The 11,709-nt window shown below is 48.0% G+C and overlaps 1 protein-coding gene across 1 annotated transcript; it reads left to right on the top strand.

Moving 5' to 3' along the window:
• The first annotated feature begins 327 nt into the window (after positions 1 to 327).
• Positions 328 to 2,721, top strand: FZD5 (frizzled class receptor 5). The gene is made up of 2 exons (XM_032414234.1): positions 328 to 414; positions 687 to 2,721. The coding sequence occupies exon 2, from the start codon at positions 949 to 951 to the stop codon at positions 2,719 to 2,721; it is 1,773 nt and encodes a 590-aa protein (XP_032270125.1). The 5' UTR covers positions 328 to 414; positions 687 to 948.
• Positions 2,722 to 11,709: the final 8,988 nt, after the last annotated feature.

Here is an 11,709-nt window from a genome sequence, read left to right on the forward strand (position 1 = left end):
GCAGTCCCGGCGGTGCCAGCGCCGGTTGCTCGCGGTGCAGTGAGGCAGCGGGATCCCCCGGCTGCCGCACACCGCCTTCCTCTCGCCCAGGTGCTGCCAGGCGCGCTCGCCCTTCGTCCGGCTCCCGGACCCCGGTGGAACGCACGGCCTGCTCCTGCTCTGCCCCGCTCGGATCATGCGGGGGGCCCCGGAGGAGGAGAGGGCGAGTGACCGGCCTGCGGCGGCCGCGCTCAGGGTGCGACCCCCTCTCTGAGACGCCCCACCTGCTGCCATGTGCCGCGCCTCGGATACCCAGTCTATCGTCAAACTTTCCGGGTGCCAGCCCGTCTCTGAGTCGCATTTCTGAGCGAGTGTCCCAGGGACGGAGCACCCAGGCTGGCTGCCGACTATATGTTTCTCTCGGGATCCGCGAAGGTGAGAGCCCGCGCCTGCCCCTTTCTCCCGGTTCTTTTCCCGGTTCCTCCGCCCTTTTCCGGGCGGCTGAGCTCTCCGACCCCGGGGTACAGCCCGGAGGGCCCAGCGTGGAGGGAGGTGGGGGGTGGCGATGGGCTGGGAGTCAGTAGTTTGGTTCCCGGAGGTGGAGGGGAGGGAAGGGAGAGAGGTTAGAGATTTGGAGAGCGCTTGCGGGGACTGTGTCGTTGACTCCCCTCTAATAGGGAGTGGTTGCAATTTTTCTTCTCCCCCAGCTTCTTTTTTAGAGAGTACTTTCCCTGGAACCGGAGCCCTAACCGTCCCTCCCCACCCTATCTGGCGAAGAGCTGAGCGCTGCCTGCGGAGGCAGCGCCTTCCCAAAACAGTTTATCTTTGGACGAATTTAAGAGAAAAAGAAACCAACAGGTTGCCAGCCGAGGCGCCACACACAAGTCGGCGGAAAGGCCGCCCGGTTTCCCCTGGCTGCGTGGGCCCCGCGCGGGCTGCGGCAGGCAAGGCGAGGGGAGGGAGGGGGCTATGGCTCGGCCTGACCCGTCCGCACCGCCCTCGCTGCTGCTGCTGCTCCTGGCGCAGCTGGCCGGCCGGGCGGCGGCTGCCTCCAAGGCCCCCGTGTGCCAGGAAATCACAGTGCCCATGTGCCGCGGCATCGGCTACAACCTGACGCACATGCCCAACCAGTTCAACCACGACACGCAGGACGAGGCTGGCCTGGAGGTGCACCAGTTCTGGCCGCTGGTGGAGATCCACTGCTCGCCGGACCTGCGCTTCTTCCTGTGCTCCATGTATACGCCCATCTGCCTGCCCGACTACCACAAGCCGCTGCCGCCCTGCCGCTCGGTGTGCGAGCGCGCCAAGGCCGGCTGCTCGCCGCTCATGCGGCAGTACGGCTTCGCCTGGCCGGAGCGCATGAGCTGCGACCGCCTCCCGGTGCTGGGCCGCGACGCCGAGGTCCTGTGCATGGATTACAACCGCAGCGAGGCCACCACGGCGCCCCCCAGGCCCTTCCCCGCCAAACCCACCCTCCCGGGCCCAGCGGGGGCCCCGGCCTCCGGGGGCGAGTGCGCCGCCGGGGGCCCATCGGTGTGCAAGTGCCGCGAGCCCTTCGTGCCCATCCTGAAGGAGTCGCACCCGCTCTACAACAAGGTGCGCACGGGCCAGGTGCCCAACTGCGCGGTGCCCTGCTACCAGCCCTCCTTCAGCCCGGACGAGCGCACGTTCGCCACCTTCTGGATTGGCCTGTGGTCTGTGCTGTGCTTCATCTCCACCTCCACCACGGTGGCCACCTTCCTGATAGACATGGAACGCTTCCGCTACCCTGAGCGCCCCATCATCTTCCTGTCCGCCTGCTACTTGTGCGTGTCGCTGGGCTTCCTGGTGCGCCTGGTGGTGGGCCATGCCAGCGTCGCCTGCAGCCGCGAGCACAGCCACATTCACTACGAGACGACAGGCCCTGCGCTGTGCACTGTCGTCTTCCTGCTGGTCTACTTCTTCGGGATGGCCAGCTCCATCTGGTGGGTCATCCTGTCACTCACCTGGTTCTTGGCAGCTGGAATGAAGTGGGGCAACGAGGCCATCGCGGGCTATGCACAGTACTTCCACCTGGCCGCGTGGCTCATCCCCAGCGTCAAGTCCATCACGGCGCTGGCACTGAGCTCCGTGGACGGGGACCCGGTGGCCGGCATCTGCTACGTGGGCAACCAGAACCTGAACTCGCTCCGCGGCTTCGTGCTGGGCCCGCTGGTGCTCTACCTGCTGGTGGGCACCCTCTTCCTCCTGGCGGGTTTCGTGTCGCTCTTCCGCATCCGTAGCGTCATCAAGCAGGGCGGCACCAAGACGGACAAGCTGGAGAAGCTGATGATCCGCATCGGTATCTTCACGCTGCTCTATACGGTGCCGGCCAGCATCGTGGTGGCCTGCTACCTGTACGAGCAGCACTATCGCGAGAGCTGGGAGGCTGCGCTCACCTGCGCGTGCCCAGGCCCCGACGCCGGCCAGCCGCGCGCTAAGCCCGAGTACTGGGTGCTCATGCTCAAGTACTTCATGTGCCTCGTGGTGGGCATCACGTCGGGCGTCTGGATTTGGTCCGGCAAGACTGTGGAGTCGTGGCGGCGCTTCACGAGCCGCTGCTGCTGCCGCCCGCGGCGGGGCCACAAGAGCGGCGGCGCGACGGCCGCCGGGGACTATGAGGCGAGCGCAGCGCTCACGGGCAGGACCGGGCCGCCGGGCCCCCCCACAGCCGCCGCCGCGGCCGCCGCCTACCACAAGCAGGTGTCCCTGTCTCACGTGTAGGAGGCCGAGGCCCAGAAGGGCGGGGGGGGGGGGGGGGGGGGGGTTGTTTTGTTTGGTAGCTTTGCCAAGTTCACTTCCGTTTACCTTCATGGTGCTGATGCCCCCTCCTGGGGCAACTTGGAGAGAGGGGAAAGGGGCCCTTTCAAGGGAGCACCTGTCCCAGGACTTCTCAAAGGGGCTCAGCTCACGTGTATTCTATTTTGTGTTTCTTACTACCTTTTTTTTTTTTTAGGGGAACCCTGTTTTTAATTTATATGTAGTTTTCTTAATTTTAAACTTTGTTGCATTTTGGCAACAAAATTTACCTTTGCTTTGGGGGCTTTACAATCCTAAGGTTGGCATTATAATGAAGTTCCGCTTGGTTCAGGTTTCTTTGAACTGTGTGGTCTGAATTGGGAAAATATATTTCCTATACTTGTGTCTTTAAAAAAAAATGTGAACAGTGAAAGTTTAGGTTTCTATGACTGGGAAGTGGTTGGGTGTGCTTTCTCAGCTTGTTTTCTCCTTTCATTGCTTAAAGTGTCCAAGATGCTTTAAGGTGAGCTGCTTGTCTCTTTATAGTCCCTAAGTTAGGGGAAACCCCAATTCATGCCAAGGAGGGGGAGCATAATGTGGTTAGGGCCTCCCCAAAGTGACAAGGTTAGAGAGTGTTCAACGATTTTGTGTGCCATCCTAGCTTTGTTTATTTATCGAGCTTCGGTTTCTTTTCTGTAGTGCTTGTAATCCTTCTTATTCTTAACAGCACCCAGTGTTGTCTTCAATAAGTTAGAGGTGGCCTTATAGAGTGCCGGTATAAATATTTGGAAAAGTGAAAACCTAAGGGATGGTGATTGGTTGAGCTTGAATTCTAGACTGGTAAAATGGCAGCTTTGTGCCAGAGAAGGAGTGGGTGGTTCTTAATAGGCTTCAGTGATCCCAATTTTTTTTAAAAAAAAGAACTTGTGTTCTGATTTTGGTAAAAGTAAACCCCCACTCCCTTCTTCTGGAAGTACTTAGAGATAGTTGTTAAAGGGGCTGCTTTTTAGATGTAAGGACTAAAATGGATATACCTCCAGTAATTAAGTAAATTTCCAACACTTCTCTTATCTGCTCCACCCCCATCCCACCTCCTTTATCATGTTAAACAGTCTTTTTGCTTTTCTTATTCCTCCTCTCCTGGAGAGCTGTGATTAAGAAACCACACCCACCCTTGAATGGGGTGCTTGAACTGGGGGGAGGGAGGCTGGCTACCTGTGAACAAACATTGGCAGCAATGAGGGAAAATAAGTGTCCCTGGACTTTGGACTAGTTTAATAGCCAGATATTCCCAAAGCAGCAAAACATGGCTTTCTGCAGTCTCTCAAAACAAATGACGCCCATAATACACTTGTGTAAGCTTTTAAAATATGGATCAGGGTCCTGCTATTGCAGGAGGAAAGCTGTTCTCTCTCCCCCACGTCAATCTGTTTCTCTCTCTCTCTCTCTTTTTTTTTCCTCTGAGAAAGCACACACTTTTTTCCTGATGAGCACACACTTGCATGCATCCACATGCAAATACACATGCACTTTGCTATTAGAGAATTCTGTTTGTGTTCCTAAATCTGTTTAACCATTCATATACGAAAGCCTATATATGAACACACACACACACACACACACACACACACACACACACACACACGGGTTTCTTTACTATTAAAGAATTCTGTTTGCTTTTCTAATCTGTTTAACTGTTCCTTCATGAAGAGTGTGAGGCCACAGCTTGGGGAAGGAGGTGATAGTGCATTGGCCAGCAAAACACCAGTAACCAGGGTTGAGTGGGGACTACATTTAGGAAGCTAAAATGCAAAAACAATTAAAATTTTAGAATGGCTCCCTAGGAAAATGACGAGTCTAGGCATTTGTCCTTCATTTATACCAAAGTTGGAAAAGTAAGATTTAAATCCAGGTCAGTGTTCACTTCATGGGTATTAAGGAAAGAAATGCATAGTTCCCATAGTGAATTGAAACACTTTGCTGCAGGGAGAAGCCTGGTACTGTAGTTTTGCAGACTCTCAAAAGCTTTTGTGTTTATAAAAATGCACAAGTTAAAATTTCAGTAGATTCAACAAAACTTAGTACATAGAGCTACAGAACTTTTTGCACATCTTATTCCTGCCCTTATTCAGAAGCTGCTTCTTAGAACCTTGGAGTAGATTCCCTGTCTGAGGGCCAATTTCTTCTGTTTTTCGTCAGATGAGGACCTTTCGTGATCACCTTGACCTTTTCCCTCATTTAGTGTGTCTTCCCAGAAAGTACATAGATTGTTCTGCTGCCTTCAGTCATTGTGCTTAATTTGCCTTGTCCCCCTTACTTCTTTTTCTTTGTGGAGGAATCCAGATATGATGCACAGTGTATCTAAAAGTTGCGGCATGAAATGGATGAAAGTGGATTAATTCTTCATTTAAAAAAATTCTTTTTTCATTTTGGCAACATGCCAAGCCTAAAAGAACAACCAATTTACTTTAAAAAAAAACAAGGCTGCTGACAAAGGATACTCAGCCAAGGAGAGGCAATATAGGTAATGCCTTTTGGGGTCTGGTTGCAGAACCAACTTTCAGCGGTGTCCCTTTGTTTTCAGTCTGTGTTCTCACCCATGCCCTTCCTCTCCCTTCCCTCAAAGATAAAGCCCACCTGCTTCCCTCAAGTCTTACTACTGTCAACCACCCCACCCCTACCCAGGGGAGAGAGGTTGGATCTAGTTATGGTCACCCTCTACTTCCATCCCACACACTGTTTTCCCCTGATTTGTATTTTTATTATGCAAACAATCCATACTCATGAAAACAAATAAAAGGAAAGGTTGTGTTTGTGTTGCAGGGGGGAGTCTAGCAACTTCTTCACAGATAGCTTTGTGAAGTTGGAGAGGATTTATGGTTCAGTTTAATGTCACATGCCCCTTTCACAGTTCAGTTTTGAGCATTGTCTCACTTCATAGATTGGGGGTGAAGATTTAGAAGGTTGTCTAAAGGAACTAATGTGACCTCTTAGTGAATCAGTTGGCCAGACTTTAGGAAGGCTCTTTAACTTATATTATTTCCCTCCTCACATTTTGATGTTGTCTAAATTGGCTGAAAATAATTTTTCTTGGTGCCTTATTGGTTTATCTTTGCAAACCTTTGTCATCTTTCCACATGACCGTTCCCAATGACAGGCCTGTGTGTGTGTGTGTGTGTGTGTGTGTGTGTGTGTGGTGTGTAATTGTACGCATGTACAAGCTTAAATAATGTGCCAACAGCACTGTTTCCAAGTTGGTATTCATTAGGCTGTTTCCTCCTGGGCCAGGGCTGCACTAATCCTGACACGGGCTGCCGGGAGAAAACCTCATGGATCCCACACTGAACCTTAATAACAGCATCCGTGACCTGCACTCTCAAGTACAGAATGGGAACCCCAGAGCTAGGAAATGTAGTTGTATATTTTAATGAACTGCTATCCCTGCTAAAGAGGCTTCTTTCACTTTTGTGCTCTACAGAAAGACCAAGGGGGGTAGGAGAGACAAAGCTTTGAATAACTGCTTTCTAACACCAAATGTGGCAAACAGGACAGAGAACATCACAAATCCAGGCAGGTGTGAGGTACAGTGGCTGAGAATTGCCTGCTCCCTCTCTCTGCATGCCCTTTCTTGCCTCCCAAGTCCAATCAAGTGATCCTGGGAAGAAAATATGCCTGGAGTGGGGGAGGGTGATTCTGAGGGGAAAAAAGCTACCAAGACATTAAAGCCGGGCCAAGGGTGGGCAGGATGGAAGTAACTAAGTAACCTGACGCAGAACACTCAAAACCTTCTAGCAGCTCAATACAATTGCAGGATTTATTTCCGCCAGGATAATGTCTGTGGTACATCATTTTGAGACAATATTGCTTCATGTTGTTACAAACTGTATGTATAGTATGTGTGTGTTGTGGGTGTGTATATACATAATATATATTATATATATGAGAGATTTAGTGACTTTTGATACGGGTTTGGTGCAGGTGCATTTATGACTGAGCCAAATGAGGCACATACCGAGTCAGTAGGTGGAGTCCAGGGCATTCAGTACTTTCTCTGATGTTCACGTACGTACGGGGCCTCCCATGCAGCGTCCTCACTGTCGTGTCAAAGCCAGAACTCACAGATCAGAGCCAGCGATATTTTATTTGTAGACAATCAACTTGAATCTATAAATTATTATTGGCAGATGATTATAATTCTGAATCTGTAACATTAACAAACGGAAACCCAGAGCATCTGGATAAGAAGTTTTCGTTTCTTGTTTTGTTCCTGGAAGTCCATAGAACAGCAGTTGTATGTGGTTATGTTAGTCTCGAGATACTTAATTTGCTGACCTTATTATTTCAGAAAAGATTTGTATGTGTTATATTTGTGGGAAGGTAAAATAATGGTTTGAAATTTTTATCAAATATGGAGAGTAGTTATTTATGAAAAACAAAGAAATGTCTATTTTTGTTTCTTTGTTCCCAATTGATGTAGATAAATTTTAAAGTGCATTAAAGCAATGGTAAAGAAGATAAAAAGGTGCTGTACATGTCTTTTTCTCCTTAGGCTTTTATGGAGACACACACTTCTTCCTAAGAGTACCTAAGGAGATAGGTGGATTCTGACTTCATAATCAGATTTCTCAGATGTACTTAAAGCGGCAATGTTTTTATTAATATGAAAATCAAGCAAATTCCAGTCACCAGAAGCAAAACTAATGGACACATGTTTTACTTGAATATACTTCATAGATGGTTTCTCCTGCCGATCCTGTGATTGTATCATGATTCACTTGAAGAAATGAAGGGAAATACACGTAAGACCAGAGACATTGCCTGAGGTTGTGTTCTCTTTCATCAACCCTCCACTGTACTAGCTACTGAACCTCTTTGAATAGAGGTGATGCTGTTGTTTTGTGTGTCTGGTTGGGGGGCAGGGACTTTCAAAACTGTTTATCACTCAGCAGTTAGCCTCCCAATGTGGTATCAAGCTCTAAATACAAGTCAGGGAGCCCAGATAAGAGGATAGAAATTGATTTCGAGTTGGCACCTCCCTGATAATCAGGACGGATGCTTAGTAAACCTGAGACACCACTGCACCGTCGAGTACTTTCTGCTGGCTCCTGTTTGGGCAAAGTGCAGATTGGCCACCAGGCTGTGAACCACCGCCTCATGTTCATGCCCGGCGTGTCCGTGTTCTCCCGCAAGGCTCCGGGGCCTACGTATGTAGGAGGGGCTGGGTCATTAGGAGCTGAAAATTTTGTTGGGGGGAGATCAGACAAATCTGATAAGGGGTGAATAACGATATGAGAGTATGTAATTTAATGTCAGAGTGAGTGCTGTGAACGTTATCAGATTCCTACAGTAGTTAGGGCAGTTGGGAGAAGCAGAACGGAAAATACACTAGGTGAGCTGGATCCCGACCGAAGAGCAGCGGTACCTTCCATGCACAGGACTCTGTGGTTGGTGCATCTTCCCGGCACTTTCGCATTGCTCACTTCCCCCTCCATTGGAAAGGGGGGTCGGGGTAAAGCCACAAGCTGGAGCCAAAGGGGCCGTAGAGACTTAGCAGGTTGGAGAAATAGGTGGGTCTGGGGTATTATTGGTAATAATTCTTGTAGTGATCTAGAGGTGTTTAGTTTGTCACTAATGGAAACAGGATTGAAAGGCAGTAGAATGGTTATGCTTAAAGCCGTGGCAGTGAGATGGCTAGGGATTCAAGCTCCAGCTCCACCATTTATGGGCTGTGTGATCCTGGGTGTATTAATCTCGGAGGATTTCAGTTTTCTCATCTGTGAAAAGGCGATAATAGTACTCATCTTAGGGCTGAGAGGATCTAAAGGATTAGGTCAGGTTAAGGTAAGGCAAGGAAGAAGCAACTGTTCAGTCATGGAATGGAAAGGGAATTGATAGAATCTTTTGGGGTTCCTATTAAAAATGTAGATTCCCAGACTTAAGCTTCAGGAATTGAGATTCAGTAGGTCTGGGGCCCAAGAAGCTGCTGCTCCTCCCCGCCCCCCTTTTTAGTAAACTTTATTTTGGAATTATTTTACGTTTACAGAAAAGTTGCAAAGATAATCCAGTTCCTGTATACCCCTTTCCCATTTCGCCCTAATGCTAACACATCGTCGTAGTACACTGTCCCAATGAAGAGTCAACATGGGCACATCACTATTAACTCCAGACTTCACTTGGATCTCACCAGATTTTCTACTAATGTGCTTTATCTGTTCTAGGATCCAATCCAGGATTCCACATTGCATTTAGAGAAGCTTCGTTTTTCATAGGCACTTTCAGCTGATGAGAGGTATGTGGTCTGGGGACTGTATCTCGAGAAGTAATAGGACAAGTAAAGGACTGAGCAGGGTCAAATTGCCCCATCCTCGCATTGGGAAGGTGCAGTTTTGAAGCAGAAGGGGATAAATTGGTGGAGGGGTGGATATAGAAGGCTGGTGTTAAAAAGTTGGAATGGAATCCCCTCCATAAGGTGAGAGGGCTACCTTAAAAAGTGAGGCATCTATTCCTAATGCCGGATGAAGTGAGTCTTGGAGCTGGAAAGTGGGGATGCTCCCGAGACTGAGGAGATCACCTCCAGTTGTGGGCAGGTCAGGGGAGTGAACAAGGGCAGTATTCGGGGAACAGTTGCTTGGGGGAAACCAGGAGCTCTCTCAAGTAGATTATAGGGGATTACAAGGGCCGGTTAGCCTGGGGGCCACATAGATCCTGTATTTCCTGCAACCTGGTGCAAATGCTTTGGAAATGGGTCATAGTGGTAACCAACATCCAGCTTTGCCACTGGACACTAGCAGAGGGGAGACGATCTTCTTGAGAGAGGACCCTAATCAGCAGCAGGAGGGGGACACACGGAAGATCTGCTTTTGCGACTCCGTTCCAAAAGTGAGGAGATAATGGGGCCACCATCTGGGGGGCTAGAAGGTTAGTAGAATTGAGAATGGTAAGATGATGAATAGATGTTTTAAGAAAAAGCTAGCAGGGGCATCTGGGTGGCTCAGTCGGTTAAACATCCAACTCTTGGTTTTGGCTCAGGTCATGATCTCAGGGTGGTGAGATCAAGCCCCACCTCAGGCTCTGGGCTGGGCATGGAGCCTGTTTAAGATCCTCTCTCTCCCTCTCTCTCTGCCCCTCCTCCCCACCCCAACGCTTGATCACTCTCTCTCTCAAAAACAAAACAAAAAAACAACCCACCAAAAAACTAGCAGAATAATTTGAGGTCTTGAAGTGGTTGCCATCAATACCTTCTTGAGGACCTTAGGTTCTGAGGCGATCATCAAATTTCTCTAATCCAGATTACGTAGTTCCCTTCCCAGCAGTTATAATCATTAACACCTAACCTGTTCCTTCTTAAAAGAACGTTAACCTTTTTTCCTTTGATGTCAGATTCCTCTTCATTTCTATATTTCATTCTTCTTTCTGCACTCTAGAAATCCCCAACCACAAACTGGTATTCTTAAAATTTGTATCACATTAAGTACATGTTCTTAAAAATAGTGGAAATTGCCTCCGAAACCAAGCCGCTTGCACTTGTGATCTACAGGAATAGGCTTTGCTGAAAGGCTCCTAGATTTTTTGCTTTCTTGCTGTAACAGTGTCTGGTCGACCAGGTCAGTAAGTGGCTAACAGTTAAGATTTTAGGCAATCGAATCCTTACCGTGATAGATGCTGTGTGTCATCTACAGATTCAAGTGCTTTTCCAAGTAGCTCTGTACTCAAGAATACCGCTTCTGGGTGAGGCAACAGTTGTAGTCCTCTCACATGTGAGTAGAGAGAGGTCTTGGTGATGAAAGATTTTAGCTAATTTATATGCTGTGGCTCAACTTTTCCAAAACATTGTAGAACATGGATACGGAGTGCATGGTTCTCCCATAAATACTGGCTTCAGCATTCTTTTTTTAAATCAAGGAATAGTGTATTTGTACATATAGGAAAACTAAACCAAGAAATGAACCTTGAACCGTTATAAAACCAAGATTCAGTGGTGTTGGATTTCAGTTATGTATGGGCATACACGGGGTACATTAAGAGTAAATGTCAAAGAGAAGGTCGTGATGGAATCTGATGATACAGCAAGGAGAAAGTTTCTCTTTAACCAGAAGCATTGGGCCTTAAGAATGTCTTAGGATGAACCATGTGAAACTGCTCACGAGCAGCCATTTTTGACCTACAAAAATGGCAGTTTCACTTGGTTCAGACATACATTTCAGACCTTTGTCTTTTCCTTGTAAAGACTTAAAAACTCAGTTCACAATATATCAGTTAAAGTTTTCACTGGTCAGTAGTCCAATAAGGAATAAAAACTAAAACTGAAGGTAAATGAGTTGAGGTAGATACTCTTTTATAGTCTTATTTAGGGAACAAACTCTTCCTAGGTATAAAGCCCTGAGAACACTGCCATAGTTACTAAACTACTAGTGACCAGTTTCCATGCCCTTTGTCAGAGAACCTACTAGCTTTCAGGAATGTTTATTACTTTTACCCTGAGTTGACTCAATTTCCCATTTATCAAGATAGCTGTACTGCCATCTAGAATTACAGCCAAGAGGGAAAGGACAATGTGTGATTCTACTTATTCTGCCAACTAGTTCTTGAAGCTAGTCCTGTCCAGGGTTCTTCCTCCCAGATTTTTATGTAACCTTTGACTGCTCATGTCAGCACTTCTGCTTAGTAGTTGGTGTAGTAAAGGGTACAATCTTACAGTTTTGTGAGAGATCGCCCTTCTAAATGAAATCAGATCATTTAACCCTGTCAGCAGTTTATCAAGAACAAAGTGATCAGCTGAAGATTTGACCTTAGGTAGTGAATTAAGGTGGACAAAAATACAGCAGGACTCTCAGGGTTTACAGAGTATATTGCTCAACCTGAACGGCTAGTGTCATAAACCTTATGAAGATTTGGCATATTTCTCACTGAAATGTAAGTTTGAAAAGGAGTATTTTAAAGTCAAAATATGTGGGCTGTTTCTCTTTACAGCAA

The sequence above is a fragment of the Phoca vitulina genome, unplaced genomic scaffold (assembly GCF_004348235.1).
Source record: "Phoca vitulina isolate PV1807 unplaced genomic scaffold, GSC_HSeal_1.0 scaffold1, whole genome shotgun sequence".
Lineage (NCBI taxonomy): Eukaryota > Metazoa > Chordata > Mammalia > Carnivora > Phocidae > Phoca > Phoca vitulina.